Raw genomic sequence first — 15,908 nt, forward strand, 5'->3', positions numbered from 1 at the left:
GGCGGAGACCCTGATGGACGTAGGGCCCGCAATCCTGGGTGTGGGTAGCACCTGTGCCATCCCAGGGTACAACTCACTCCCGGCCTCCACAACATTCACCCAGTGTGCCGTCAGGAAAATGTTGCGTCCCTGGCTACCAGCACTTGTCCATGTGTCCGTAGTTAAGTGGACCTTCCCAGTAACTACGTTGGTCAAGGCACGGGTGATGTTCTAGAACACATTCTGGTGTAAGGCAGGCAATGCACACCGTGAAAAATAGTGGCGGCTGGGGACTGCTCACCGAGGCAGCCGACATCAGGCTGCGGAAGGCCTCAGTGTCCACAAGCCTAAATAGCAACATTTCAAGGGCTATTAATTTTGAAAGTTGCGCATTTAGTGCTATGGCCTGTGGGTGGCTGGGTATTTGCACTTGCATTCAAATGACTGTCTTATAGACATTTGGAAGCTGCGCTGGGACAGGGAAGTCGATGTTGTTGCTGATGGTTCATGAGAAGGTCCAGGTGCAGGGCAAGGGGCATCCGGGCCTGCGCCTTCGACAGGGGATTGGCTAGCAGTGCATAACACAGGGGAAGAGGAAGCAGTGGTGTGACCCGCAGACCCAGATTGTGGACCCAGGTGTTCGGCCCACTTATTAGGGTGCTTGGATGCCATGTGGCGGATCATGCTGGTGGTGGTGAGGTTGCTAGTGTTCACACTCCGGCTCATTTTGGTATGGCACAGGTTGAAAACTACCACTCTTTTGTCCTCTGCACTTTACTCAAAAAAGCGCCATACTGCAGAACACCTACCCCTTGCTAAGGTAGATTTACGCATGGCAGTGCTCGGTGTAACGGTTACGGGCCTGTTTGGTGTTGGCCGACTTCTCCCTTTTGCAACCCCACTGCCTCTTCCAGCCTGTTGCGGTTCTGCGGATCCCTCCCCCTCTGTACTGCTGTCCTCGCTCGGCTTTTCACCTTCCCATGTTGAGTCAGTGACCTCATCGTTAACCACCTCCTCTTCCACTTCATCACTCTGCTCATCGTCCTGACTTGACCTAACCACAACCTCAGTGATTGGTAACTGTGTCTCATCATCATCCACCTCATGAACTAATGATTTTCGTTCACAACCGTCATCTTCTTGAGACTGTGAAGGCTCAAGAAGAGGTTGGGAATCAGGGCGCAATATCTCAGGTCCCTCTTCAAGCGTGCTGGGCGCGAGGGCCAAATGTAATATTGGCGCTGGAAAGAGCTCCTCGGAATATCCGAGTGTGGGATTACTCGTTTGGCAAGCCTCTCCATGGTGGGAGGAAGGATGATCAGAGAGAGGATTCGGTTGAGCAGACTCTTGGCTACAGAGACTGGACTTGGTGGAAGAGAGAGTGGTGCTTAACCAACTGGAAGCATTATCTGCAGCAATCCAACCGACCAACTGGTCCGACTTAGACAGTGTTGTCCTGCGCCGCACAGCTAAGTTGGACATGAGGCTGGGTACAGTGTTTTTTTTTTTTCTGGTGCACTGGCAGCAGGAACAGTTTCATTGCGCCCAGGGCCACGGCCTCTGCATGCACCATCAGCATCACGCCCACTTCCCCGTCCCTTAGTGCTCTTCTTCTTCATATTAATGGTTTTGTCACTAGATGTGGCGCAGATTTATTTACAGTCTGCTAAAGACACAGTTTTTTGATGCAGGACAGTATATGTCACAGAAGCACACAGAATATGGACACTATATTAGGCCCTGATTATTGGACTTTGCCCTAAAGAAAGAGTTCTCTGATGCAGGATAGTATATGTCACAGAACACCACAGAATATGGACACTATGTTAGGCACAGATTTTTTTAATTTACCCAAAAGAAACAGTTTTCGGATGGCGTACTGTATATGTCACAGAACACCACAGAATATGGACACTATATTAGGCACAGATTTCTTGAATTTGCCCTAAAGAAAGAGTTTTCGGATGCAGGACAGTATATGTCACAGAAACACACAGAATATGGACGCTGTATTAGGCCCAGATTTTTGGAATTTGCCGTAAAGAAACTGTTTTCGGATTCAGGACAGTATATGTCACAGAAACACACAGAATATGGACACTATATTAGGCCCAGATTATTGGAATTTGCCCTAAAGAAACAGTTTTCGGATGGCGTACTGTATATGTCACAGAACACCACAGAATATGGACACTATTTTATGCCCAGATTATTGGAATCTGCGGAACAGACACTGTTTTCTGATGTAGTTTATATTTATATTTTTCCCTATATCTAGGCCTGACAACCACACAAGGTATTGAAGCACAGATCACACAATTCACGGATTACCCCGTTGACAGCAAAAATGTGGATTATGGGGAAAAGGTTTTGGTTTTCACTAATATTCTTCCTATCTCTGGCCCTGACACACAGAAGGTATTGCTGCACAGATGTCACAAGTCACTGCAGACACCTTCTATATAGCAAAATAATCGCTATTTCGCAAAGTCTAAAAATAATTTGAGTACAACTCTGCACAATTAAATTGCTGCCACCACACACAATAGTCCTTAATAGGACTTTTGGGTCTTTGAAACGTTATTCACTGAAATATATTGCAATCCCAATCTCCCTACACTGTCTGTCCCTTCCTAAGCGCAGCTCTCCCTGACTTGCAATGAGCCGAACCCGCGTCATCGGGTTTCGGCCAGCCAATCACTGTAAGGCCAGCAGCCAACATGGCTACTGGCATTACAGTGATGGCAAAACTTACCTGCTTAGCAGCCGCAAAACATGCGAGGAGGAGACTCGAGCATGGTGCTCGAGCACATGTGGTACTCGACCAAGTACCGCCATGTGCCGAGCATAGCGATACTTGAGCCGAACAGGTATTCGGCCGAGCATGCTCGCTCATCACTAGTCTGGACCTTATTGTGAGGAAAGTAATAATGCATCAAGTCCATTGTATCCATAAGTTGCCATCCTCTCATTTGCTCCGTATTTCATATCCAGTGGTTTACAGAACCTAATCCTAACATCAAGTTATTGCTTTAACTACTATATTTGTGATATTCAGTTATATAAATTTTTGTTAAATTTTCCGCAATAATTGGTTCCAGAGAGCCTTATAATTGTCTACGAGCTGATTGTGTGTTTGGGGTGGGAAAATTAGCACTTGGGGAGGGGGGGGGGGGTAAGGAGAATTGATATAATTACAAGATGTTTACAATGGCATCAATTAGCAAGGGGATTCATGTTTTTCTCACATGAGTACCTAAGAGACAGGTTGATTCCTTTTCTTATCAAACTCAAGAATTCCCAGGCAAAAATGGTATAAAACAGAGGAGTGATCACACGGGAACATCACAGATGGGAAGGATCAGGTGAGAAAGCTACGGTACATGAGAATATACAGTCTGTGGAGAAACCAGATCCTCTGACGCTGATCTCCAGAGCCCAACCCTGTAAGTAAAACTGTGGAATTATATAATTAGATAGAGATGATGGGAAACATTTCATGGGGACAGAATCATTATTTTAAGAAAGATCACTGTCTTATTTTGACCACACATAGCACTCTACTGTTTTTTTTCTTTAAATCATACTCAAAAATATAAAAATGAAAGAATGTATAAAAATAAAAATAATGTCCTATTTATAAAATACAAAAAGAATAGTATGAGATTATATCACGGCAATGTTTAAAAAAACATATATACACTAAAATTAAAATATAATACCCTATGTATAAAATATAGAAGGAATAATCTAACAAAATGAAATGAAAGCGACTGTTATCTTCAGGTCGGTACTTTATTTCTCTTCTTCTCTCTAAAATTACTGTGTTGTTTTTTCCCCGGCCAATTTATCCAAAAATCATGGACAGCCAAGAATTTTTATGGATAAATTGGAAAACTATAAAGATTTAAGTAATAGATTTCTAAAGGTCAGATACTAATAGTGAACACATCACCAGCATATACTGTGAGCTCTGAACTGCTGAGAATTACAATCAAAGTGACCTTTTCAACTACCACCAGTCTCAAAAATAAAATCCAATTACATACTGGGAAAAAAAAGTCCTTTTATTTTACGGACTGTCATTTGCATTAGAGACTCTATAAGAGGTCCTTGTTGGAGATTTCGTTAAAAAATGCAAGGTAAAGTAGCCCAACATACGTCACGGTTTTGTATAGTAAAATGCCAGAGTGGTCCAAACCACTCCCTTCAGTTTTGTTCCAGATCTGGCATTTCCATTATTTCTATTATTGAGAAAACGAAAATAAATCTAAAAAAAACACAAGAAATAAAATGATAGCATACAAAAAATAGAAACCAATTATATAAAATGTATGCATGATATTTATATTTATCTTTTTAGAAGATTATTATGTAATCATTATTATTTACTATACATTTTTTATCCATTTAATGTTATTTTATAGTAGATTTAATACAATAATGATGGTATTACCTATTACATGGAAAGAAATACAGCTGCAAATAGAGAGTCAATATTGTCATATGAAGCAAATCACAAATATTTAACATTTCATAATTAGCTATGATAAATTTATTTAGTTATGATGATGATGATTATTAATATTATTATTTTTATTGTTTTTATTTTTTATTTTTTGCTATTATATTTCTAATAATATTTTCAAATAATACTATTGGTGGTTTGCATATTTTCTTCTTATTTTAGTATATTTGTATTGTTAGTATTAATGTCATTACTGTGAATTATTTGTAAAAAAAAATTTAAAGTATTACATTCTTATGATTTTACAGTTATGGCCAAATTTTGTTTTTTTGTTTTGCTGTTTCTGTGTTTTTGGATCTTTTTGTCAGATGTTTTTATGCTATCCTGAAGTACAATTATAGGCATTTCATAATTATTATTTTTTTTACAAATTCATAAAGCTTATGCAAAGACTCAATATTCCCAGTGCTGACACTTTTTTTTCCAAGGCTTTTGCATTTCACCCTTGCATGACTATTTACAACCCTTTCTTGCTTAACCAGTCCTTGGAGTTTATCATAATTGTTGTGATTTTGTTTGTTCATCTGCTTTTTGTGAATTGACCATGTTGGAGCTGTTCCAGTCTTTTCTCCTGGCCATGGACCCAAAATTGAAATGTTTTGTTTACCAGGAACTTGCTTATCACTTTCCTGGATGGTTAGGAGACATTGCTCTTAGAAGATGCTTTGATCCTATCCTTGTTCATGGTTCAAGTTCTTAGACAAAATTCTCTTGGATGAGAAGCACCTCCACACATGAATGGTCTAAGGATGCTTTACTGTTCACATGCTCCCCTTTTCTTCTCCGGACAATAATCAGGACAATCATTTTTCCAGATGAACCAAACAGTCTGAAGGGGGAGAGGGGAGCCATTAAATAAAATAACATCTAGTCCTCTGTAGTCCAACGCCTGTACTACCTTCAGAATATCAGTCTGTCCTTGAGATTTTTCTTGGAGAGAAATGGCTTCTTTACTGCCCTTCTTGACTCCCGGACATCTTCCAAAAGCCTTCGCCCAAACATGCATGCAAATACACTGCACTCACACCTGCCAGATGCCATTAATGAGGAAGCTCTGCACCAGTCTTGACCCAACCTCATAGCTGAATTATTTTACCTGTGAAGCCCTTTTGATGCAGAGTAATAATGAGTACACATGTTTCTTGGACAATCTGGGACATCGAGCCTATTATACCATTATACTTTAGATATTTCCCCCTTTTCTTTGTTATTATCCATTCTAGAGAAATTTTAGTTTATGGTTTGAGGACCTTCCTGGAGTGTGACACGAGCGGTCATGTGACTGGCCATCTCGTGACCGCCGCGTCATGAGGGTCTATGTGTGTTGTCGCCTGACTGGCCATCGGGTGGCTGGGCACATTCCACCTATTCCCCAGGGAGGTCATCTTCAGCAGACATACGAAGAGCCTGCTAATTTAACTTAACAATACACAGGTGAGGTAGGCGTTTTAAATATGGGCACATTTACAGGGTGAGCCACATCCCCCAGAGGAAGGCATTCTAGCCGAAACGTGTGTCGAGGTACGTGGCTCTCCTGAGGTGGACACTATTGTTTCATGGGTATGTTACTTTATGGTGTGAGGTAGTTTTTTGCATAAGTGGCATATGTTATTTTTGGTACACTTGGTCGCTTGATATATGTTACAGGAAGATCGATCTCTGTGAATTTTGTGTTCACTTACAGTGGACGCGGCTATTCAAGTGACCGCCGATCTTTATACATGTATATACCTTCATTTGCGGCTCCATTTTTTAGGGCATTGATAGTTGTTCTCTGTGTACTTATGGAGATATGTACTTGTACTTTGATACGATCTGGATATTTGTGATATTTATAGGATATCGATAGTTATTCCCTGATTATATGTATTCATAGACATACACACTTGCACTTTGATATGATCTAGATATATTTATGTGATACTTTTACATATCAGTGTATTTGGTGTATACTCTAGTTAATTGTGGTTGCCTTATTGCCCTCTACCTATTGTTTGATTGTGTCATGTCCCCTCAGGTGTAGTCCACTTTTTTTTATCTGATGTATTACATCATACATATATATTTTATAAATTATTGAATAAAGTATATTTATATTTTGCTACTAAACCCGTTTAGTCTCGGTTTATCTTTTGTTTGTGTATGTTTATGTACACTGAGTGGGTACGTTACTGTAGGGTGTTCTTTTTCACATAGGATCACTATACCTATGTGAACGCAAATCTATGTGTATTTTGTGACTGATATTGTTTAATGTTTCCTTGGAGGTAGCCATGGTTAATAGAAGAAAACAAAAGAAGACAATGATTTAAAGCACCCCCTTTTTAACACAACCAATCTGTTCTTCTAATTCTATCAGCATGACAGGCAAGGACATTGTTGTTTGTAAGATTGCAACCAAATCAACCTACATATATTATGTTGTCTATTCATGTGGTCCTTTTATGCCATGTGGGCTGGTTGCTGAATACTGGTGGTATGTATCTAAGGCTCTTCGTCAGTGTGGCAGTGCACACTTGCTTCTGTGTTGTGTGTAATATTGTGGTGTGAACATGACCACTGGTATGTCACTCCGCTCTGTTCTGTTCAGCTAGGCATGGGTTAATTGCCCCTGCTTGCTGCATGTTTTGTGTTCCCTGTAGAGGTTAATCCCTGTTTGTCTTTGTGCAACTGGTGCTTTGGGTTAATGAGCTCAGCTACTGGACATGTTCTATCTGTATATCACACACCTCTGCTGAGGAACAGCAATAGTTCCTGTATCTGCTTCTGCTACTCTGTTCTCTGACCAGTCTTTATGTCGGATCTGTGTCCATTGTCATGTCTGACCTGTTCCTGCCCGAGTTCCTGCTGTGGTCTGTCCGTGTTCCAGTCTGCCTGTTGTGGTGTTCCAGAGTCCTGTGTTCTAGTCTTGGTTTCTGTTCAGACTGTTGCTGTGTTTTTGGGTGTTTCCTGATCCTGTCTATGTTCTGAGTCTGAGGGTCAGATGACAAGTACACCAGGACCATCCCAAGAGGTAGCAATCTGGTTGCTAACCCACAGAGAAGTCCACATCCCTGTATAGGTGTTAAAGGGTAAATACCAGGGAGGCACCAGAATAACTCCCTTAGGGATTGTCCCAAACCAGTCATTTAGCACAGTGGTTCCACATTACTACTGATCCGTCTTGATCTGTAATCAATGGATCTATAACGCAACCACTTATTGGAAAGAGGTTCAATTGCTGTGAAGAATGCTTCAGGGTGCCAAAAAAAGTCCAGCAAGTGACAGCACTAGAGGTGCGCGAAGTATTGTAAAATTCAATTTGGCTTTTTCACTGAATTTTACAAAAAAAATGTGCTTTGTGACGAATTACAACGAAGGGCATTTCTTTGTAAGCAGTGGGTGTAATGACAGGGAGCGGCACAATCACAATCATTGTATCCTTCAGATGCAGTTTTCATAGCTGATCGCAGCATCTGATAGTAATAACACAGTGTAAAATAAAAAAATAAAAAAGCATATTTCCCTTATACATTTGCTCACAACAGGCCATCCTCTGCCATCTTGATTGAAGATCTGGTGCAAAATCTTGCACGGCCCGTGATGACGTTATATGGCACCGTGCATTGGATTTCGTGCAAGATCTTTATACAAGATGGCGGCTCGTCCGTTGTGAGCAAATGGTAAGTATAACTTTTTTTTGTTTTGTTTTTCCACCATTTCAGGTTAAATCAATTGACTAACCATGAAGCATTATGAAATAAAATTTATCCTGGAATTTGGATCGAAGTCCACTTTGTGGACTTCAATTCGCTTAACTCTAGCCAGGACCATCAGAATTTGGTCCAGAAGCTGATGTCCAGCATGCCAGGGTCAATTGTATAAGCTTGTTTTTTTTTCAATAAAAGTTAACACAAATATGAAATGCTTATAATTGCTCTTAAGTATACCATAAAAACACCCAAAGACACTGAAGCATCAAACTGTTTGTCAGTCTAAAACCTTTTTTTCACAACTGTATAAATGTGAAAAATAAGTGGATGGCTACGGTATTTTAGATATTTCCACCAAATATGTTCAAAATTATGTGTAATTCTTTGCAGCTTTCAAGAATTCCATTGTGCTGTAACATGTGTGAAGGCAACCAGACCATAGTGACTGAGTTTTTTCTTATTGGATTCCAGAATACTCAAAAGTTCAGGGTTGTCCTCTTTTGCCTCATATTTCTTGTGTATATATGCACATTTCTCGGAAATCTTGTGATCATTCTGTTGGTGTCCTCCAATAACCGCCTCCACTGTCCAATGTACCTTTTCATCTCAAATCTGTCCCTGGCTGACCTCATTATCACCACCAGTATCGTACCAAACATGATGTGTATCATATGGTTGGAAGGTCATAGTATCTCCACCAATGGATGCTTTTCACAATTTTTCTTTGTATTTGTCACCACTTATGCTCAATGCTGCATCCTCATGGTGATGTCTTTTGATCGATACTTGGCCATTTGTCTCCCATTACGATATTCTTCAATAATGAATATGAATTTTTCTATTAAGTTGGTTCTTGGGTCTTGGATAATAGGAATTATTCTTATTAACGTTGAAGTCATCTTGATAAATCAATTACAGTTTTGCTCCTCCAACATCATTGACCATTTCTTTTGTGATTTTGCCCCCATTCTGGCTCTCTCATCTTCTAAAGTCTATGTACTGGTTTGGCTTGACATCTCATTCAACAGTTTTGTTATCTTCTTGCCTTTTGTTTGCATTACATTATCATACATATGCATCTTTATTGTGATTTTGAAGATCTACTCCTTGAAAGGAAGAAGAAAGGCCTTCTCAACATGTAGCTCTCATTTGTTAGTAGTCTGCACTTACTACGGCTCCCTCATTGGTGTCTATATGTCTCCATCACATGCAAATAACTTCTTTGAAAACAAGTTGAAATCTTTGCTCTTTGTCATGCTTACCCCATTTACCAATCCAATCATCTACAGCATGAGAAACAAAGAGATCATCGACGCCATGAAAAATCTTTACAAGAAATCAAGGAACTCAAAGCACTGATAGAAGAGATCTGGAATTGTCTCACATAATGTATATCAATTTAGGATATCCAATGATTTATCATCAGTGGAGTCCAAGAGTAATTTTGACATGGCCTTGATTAGAGATGAGAGAATTTCTCAAAAATTCGATTAGGCCGGTTCGACGAATTTTTTGAAAAAATTTGTTTCGATCTGAATTAATTTGTGGCGAATCACATGAAAACCAGCTATTTTCGGCCTGCAGAGAGCCTGTATAGTGGTGTAGAACACTGTGCCTTGCAGTAACACACATAGGGAGTCTGCTGTGGTAGTGAAACAATACTGTGAGTCAGTATGACACTCAGATGACAGGCATCACTCTTAGAATCATTGCACACTTCATTTATTTAGGCAGTCACGGGGCCAAAACTGACCAAATAACTCAAGTGTGAACTCAACCTTACAGGTCAATGTTAGCATCAAGAAGTTGGCAGCTGATTACACATAGAACCTGTTCTATTAAACGCTTATACAAGTAGAGAGGGTGTCAGCAGTAAGTTTGTTTTCATGTCACTGATTATTTTGCCCTTCCTCTGATCCGTCAGAACAATAAACCCCAAAAAACGGATCCTGTCTGTGGAGCATCCGCCTTCACTCGGTCACCATTTGGTCAGTAATCCATCAGTATTGCTAAAGACAAAAGAAACTGTGGATCCAAAAGAGAGATGACACGTGAATGGAATATTTGCATGTCTTCTGTGTTTTGTACCCACTCTTGCTTTTGGCTACCAAATCATAAGCCAATGATGCAAAATAGGGACCATGTCATACAGGCCTTACAGCTGCTACATGGACAGGATCTGTTGTGCGTCTCATTTTTCCTTCCTTCTGACAGGTCAGAAGAAGAGTCAAATAAATGATGATGTCAGCCAGTTTTCTGCGCCGAAAGGCAACATAGTGGCCCAGTCAGGAAAAAGCCAAGGCTTACAGAGGATCCTCCAGAAGAGGGTGATCCTGCAGTTACAAGTCCTGCCACAGAAGGCCACCAGAATATCACAAATGAAGCTTCTGCTGGAGTTATAGCTGCAGAGAATACCAGAGCTAGCAGTCACAGTGATGAGGATGTCGTGCAGCTTAAAGAAGGATTTTGCGCCTTCAACTATGGGACCCAGGAGGAAGACTTCCAGCCCTTTATCTAAGGAGACCTCGTACTGTGAGAGAAAAACATCCATTGGACTACTGGAGCCACTACTTCTTGGACTGAACTTGAAGGGTGAGAGCTTGTTGGCCCATTTGCTGTTTTTGTTACCCTGTCTTACTTCTTGACAGAAGAGCACAGATTGTTAAGACTCCATCCATCAGCCAAAAACTTTCTCCAGCTTGTGCACATTGGCGCCATACCTCATGTGGATTACAAATAAAATTTTTCCTTTTTGCATTATATGTTCCATTTTTGCAACGTTACAAGCCAGCACCCAAAGAAAGGACTCAAACGTGTACCTGAGCTCTTTGTGACATTTTATGCACTATATTTTTGCACTAAAGTTCTAAGGTTCTGCAACATTCAAGAACTTTAGCCCATTGTATGGACAACAATGTTACCTCTTATGAACTTTTTGAATTTAGGACTTTATATTGTTAGCCAGATAGTTAGCGACCCTTGCGTCTTTGCTCATACGGACTGCCTCTGAGGACACTGAATATTAATGGTCCTATTTCACCTTGTGTTAGTTTAGAAAACCTAGGCATTGTAATAATATTATTGTATCATTGCTACACAAGGGGGACCAATTGGTAAGTCACAAGCAAATCTAACATTGTCAAGGGTAACCCCGCAGCTGATAAGTGTGTATTTCTCTACAGTATGTCCTAAGGCACTGTGCACCATCTTAGAAAAAAAATGTGTAAAAGCTACCAGTTCAGACATCAAGGTGACGAAGCATAAAGCATGATTAGACCTTGGTGCTGGAAGGGATTACAGGATGAATCCACCCTTCTGTTTGCAGGCTTTCATTGCATAGTGGTGGGATTACAGAGTGAAGACACCCCCATGCTTTCTTTGGTAATAGTGGCCACAATACTCAAAATAAATCCAGGAATGATCACTTTTTGCAGAGCTTTTGGTTATCTATGAATAGGCACCCTACTCATACGGGCAGAGACCTAGTGGTGGCCGTTGCTATATCAGTCAGTAATAGTAAATAGTTTTATGCAGCACTCTAACTTTCTTTGGGTACCCTTAGAGCGCACCCTAAGCACAAGCCAAGGTCGGTTCGGTTTTAAGTAAGGGTGTATGTAACACCTCAGAGTGGTGTAAACACCTCTGCACCTTGCTAATATATTTTATGGTCTAACCTGTATGTCACCTATATATTTATTTCCAGGTCCCTCAACACTGTGGAATTATAATGTTATGTAACTGATCATGTAATGTGCCTGGTTCGCCAGCAGGTGGCAGCAAACACGGAAGAGCTATAGTTAGATAGAATGGAACTCCCCATTCCATTCCCCCCCCCCCCCTTTGGTCAGAACTGGGCCAGTCCTGCTTGCTACCAGGAGGTGGTGGGGCAGTTTTGGTTTGTGGTTGTTGAGACTCCATGTTGGAGCTGCCAGGATTCTTACCTATTCCTTGGCTGATGATAAGTCTGACTAAAAAAATTAAGTGCAGCATAAAAAAGAAGCCAAGTTACCAAGTCAGCTTGTCAGTACAGCAGAGTGAGAGAAGGATACAGCAGAGTTAAGTTTGCCTGCCAGTTTAATGCTAAAGCCTGCTGGAACCAAGACAAAGCCTGTAAACTGTTTGAAGAAATGTTTATTCAAAGTAAAGCTGCCATTGAACTTCATCTCAAGGTCTGGACTCAAGTTATTCTTTCCAATCCCTCAATTATTTCCCCTATTTGTTGCTTCGGAGCCAAAGCCTGGGGTCCAGCTGTATCCAGGCAGGAGAACTGTGACACATAAAGAAACAGATAGGCCGCACTATACCACTCGGCATTCCTACACCTGGGTCGCTTTATAGAGGGGGCTCTGGGGGGAGGTGCCCTATGCACATGCAAAGTTACCTGGCCATTTTTAGAATGTCTTGCAAATGGGTGGAAGATTTCAGGAACCGCTTGACAACCAGATTGAACCTGTGTGCCATGCAGGGCGCATGGCTCAGCCCTCCTTGACGCAGCGCCAACACCATGTTCTTCCCGTTGTAGGTCACCATGGTTCCAATTTTGAGTTGCTGCAGGGAAAGCCAGGATTCAATTTCTTGATGAAGGACACGGAGAAGTACCTCCTCTGTGTGACTCCATTAGTGTTGAGCGCGAATATTCGAAAAGCAAATTTTAATCACGAATATCGGCACTTCGAGAATTCGCGAATATTTAGAATATAGTGCTATATATTCGTATTCGCGAATAGTGTTGAATATTCTAATCGCAAATTTATCGCTAATTTATCGCGAATATATTACATTGACGATTTTTGCAATCAAGTAAACAATGACTGGAGATCACAAATTCTCGAATTTGCTAATTTATGGCTAATATTTTTGGCCAAAAATTCGCTAAATATCGCAAATTTTAATATTGCCTATGCCGCTCATCACTAGACTGCATTCGCCCAGGCAAACGAGGTGCAGAACAGTGTGACACCACCGTGCCCTGCACATGTGGTGTCCTGGAGGGCCACTGTGAATTGTCCATGCAGTGGAAACTGAGGACACGGTGGAGGACGAGAAGGCAGAGGCGGACATTGTCGTAGGACCATCGGCGTGAGAATGTGCAGGCGGAAGCGGCGTCACTTGGCCAAGTTGCTGGTGTGCTTGTGCAGGAACCACATTCACCCAGTGGGCCGTAAAGGACATGTATTGTGCCTGATAGTAGTTACAGCTCCACACGTCGGCGCTGCCGGGCACTTTGGCAGACACCGACCGGCTCAAGGACTGTCCCACCTTCTGTTCTACATGTGTGTGCAGGGCTGGTACTGCCTTTTTGGCAAAGAAAGGACATCTTTGGACTCTCCACCTCGGCTCGACACAAGCCATCAGTTCTCTGAAAGGTGCAGAGTCCACCACTTGGAAAGGGAGGGACTGCAGCACCAGCAACTTGGATGAGTGCACCCATACTGTTGTCTCTTGGCAATCGCTTCGGTGATCGATTGCTGACAGAATGACTGACGAGGAGTAGGAGGAGGAGCAGGAGCATCAGGACCAGTAGATGATGGGAAGGACAGAGAGCTGTGGTGGTGGAGCCTTGACTGCAATGTTCACCTTCTCTGGCAGCTTAACAAAAAACTGCCACACAAAAACTACCCCCAACACTCCACACTGACTGACTGCTACCGGTGCTGCCTCCGTGAACCCCTGCCCGGCCGCAACTACTATATTATCTATAATTGAATAATTATATTGTGTGCCTGTGTCTGGAGAGACGGGCCAGTGCTGCGCCGCAGTAATGTAATTTAAACTAACTGGGCTGGAGTCTGGAGTCAAGTGGAGGGTCCCCCCGCCGGGCGCCGGCGGCCGCTGACTGTGCCTGCGCTGCCGCTGCTTGTCTCTTTAAGAGATTCGCCCCTTATTGTTTTCCGCCCCAGGGCCCCATTTCACCTAGAACCGGCCCTGCCCCTGCACCCCTACTTTCCGGGCAGGTAGGCTCATGCATACTGGGTGGTCTACCCAGGGCATGTTTGGCTCCCGACCTCCCACTGCTGCCACCCTGCTGACTCCCGGCCACGCTAGTAACTTGCTGGCTCCACCGCTGCCTCACGGGCAAGCTGCCACCCTCTTCTCCTGATGATGATGAAGTCCTTAATTCACCCGACTCCCAAGTGCAATCAGCTACATCATCATCGTCGATACCCAAAAACTATTTAAATCACAGAAAAATCTGTGTGGGAACAAAATTGAGAGTCTATTCAAAGACACCACACATATAATACAAAAGCCATCTTTATAAAATGTCCACAATCATACATACAATAGTAATATCAGAGACAATCATACAAACATTGCAGGTAGGTGCTATGATAGATGATACACCCCACCAAGCTCCAAATCTACATATGTGATATGATTGTAAAACACTGTGCAGTCTAAAAAGGCTAAATCCCTAAGCATACCCTCTTTAATGCGTGCCTAAAATCAATGTTGTCAGAGGCCAACCATCTACCAACAATAATAATATAACAGTGGTCTCAATATAATATGGACAATTGATCTCACGTGTGCTGTCTGCATCCGTTGCTCCGTTCCATAGCCCCGCAAAAATTATGATTCATGTCCTATTCTTGTACGTTTTGCGGACAAGAATAGGCATTTCTATAATGGGCCTCCTGTTCTGTTCTGCAAATTGCGGAAGGCACACAGGCGGCATCCGTGTTTTGCGGATCCACAATTTGCGGACCGCAAAACACGGCACGGTCGTGAGAACAAGCCCATATTCAGTTGAGTCTACAAGACCATCATCAAGCTAAGAAAGTGCAAAAAACAGGCACATAATAAGTGAACACATACCAATACAGAGCTGGAGTTTGAAAAACCCCAACATACATTTGGAAGTGCTTCTTTCCACTGCGCAAGCCGCCAAACATTTACAACGTGACATTAACCCAATCAGAAGAGCAACGGGCGCCATCTTAGTGAGGGGCGGCGATGCCAGCATATTACTTGGATCAAAATATCCTAACCGTTTATTTAACCGCCTCACGTCCGCCCATAGGATATAAACGTCCTATGGGTGGACGTCTATTTCTGACAGCACGTTTTAAAACGTCCTGTCAGAAATAGCAGCTGCACGCTAATCGTGCAGCTGCTGATCGGGTTGCCCGCTGTCAGTGACAGCAGGGCAACCCTAAGACAAGGCAGGGACAGTGCCCAGGTGTCCCTGCCTTCACGATCGCTGCAGACACAGCGCTCACCGAGCGCTGTGTCTGCAGAGCAGGAAGCGCTGTGCGCTTCCTGTTCCGGCCCGGCGGTCATGTGACCGCCGGGACCGAAGTGTGCAGGGGCTGTGTGAGGTCTCTCAGAGACCTCGATCAGCCCTGCTGTGAGGCTGTACAGCGCTGGATTGCTGCTGTACAGCCTCTATAGGGGTGCATTTGTCCTGTAACTGGGGCTACTATGTCAGCCCCAGTTACAGGAGAAATCAACTGTGAAAAAAAAAAGAAAAAGTAAAGTAAATGTCCCCCAGAGGTCTTGTATGACCTTATGGGGGACGAAAAGTGTAAAATAAAATAAAAATAAAATAAAGGGTTGAAAAAATAAAATAAAAAAAAGTTTCACATGTAAAAAAAAAAAAAATCCCAAGTAAGGAATAAAAAAAAAAATTAAAAATAGAAAAAATAAAATAAAATAGACATATTTAGTATTGCCGCGTCCGTAAAAACCAGCTCTATAAAAATATC

The 15,908-nt window shown here is 42.2% G+C and overlaps 1 protein-coding gene across 1 annotated transcript in view; it reads left to right on the forward strand.

The window, feature by feature from the left end:
* LOC120990399 (putative olfactory receptor 5AK3) overlaps window positions 1-9,558 on the forward strand; it is a 74,289-nt gene extending 64,731 nt beyond the window's left edge. The window contains exon 3 of the mRNA XM_040419204.1: window positions 8,590-9,558. Within this exon, the coding sequence (XP_040275138.1) occupies window positions 8,590-9,558 (969 nt within the window). The remainder of the gene's footprint in view (window positions 1-8,589) is intronic.
* Window positions 9,559-15,908: the final 6,350 nt, after the last annotated feature.

The sequence above is a fragment of the Bufo bufo genome, chromosome 1 (genome assembly GCF_905171765.1).
Source record: "Bufo bufo chromosome 1, aBufBuf1.1, whole genome shotgun sequence".
Lineage (NCBI taxonomy): Eukaryota > Metazoa > Chordata > Amphibia > Anura > Bufonidae > Bufo > Bufo bufo.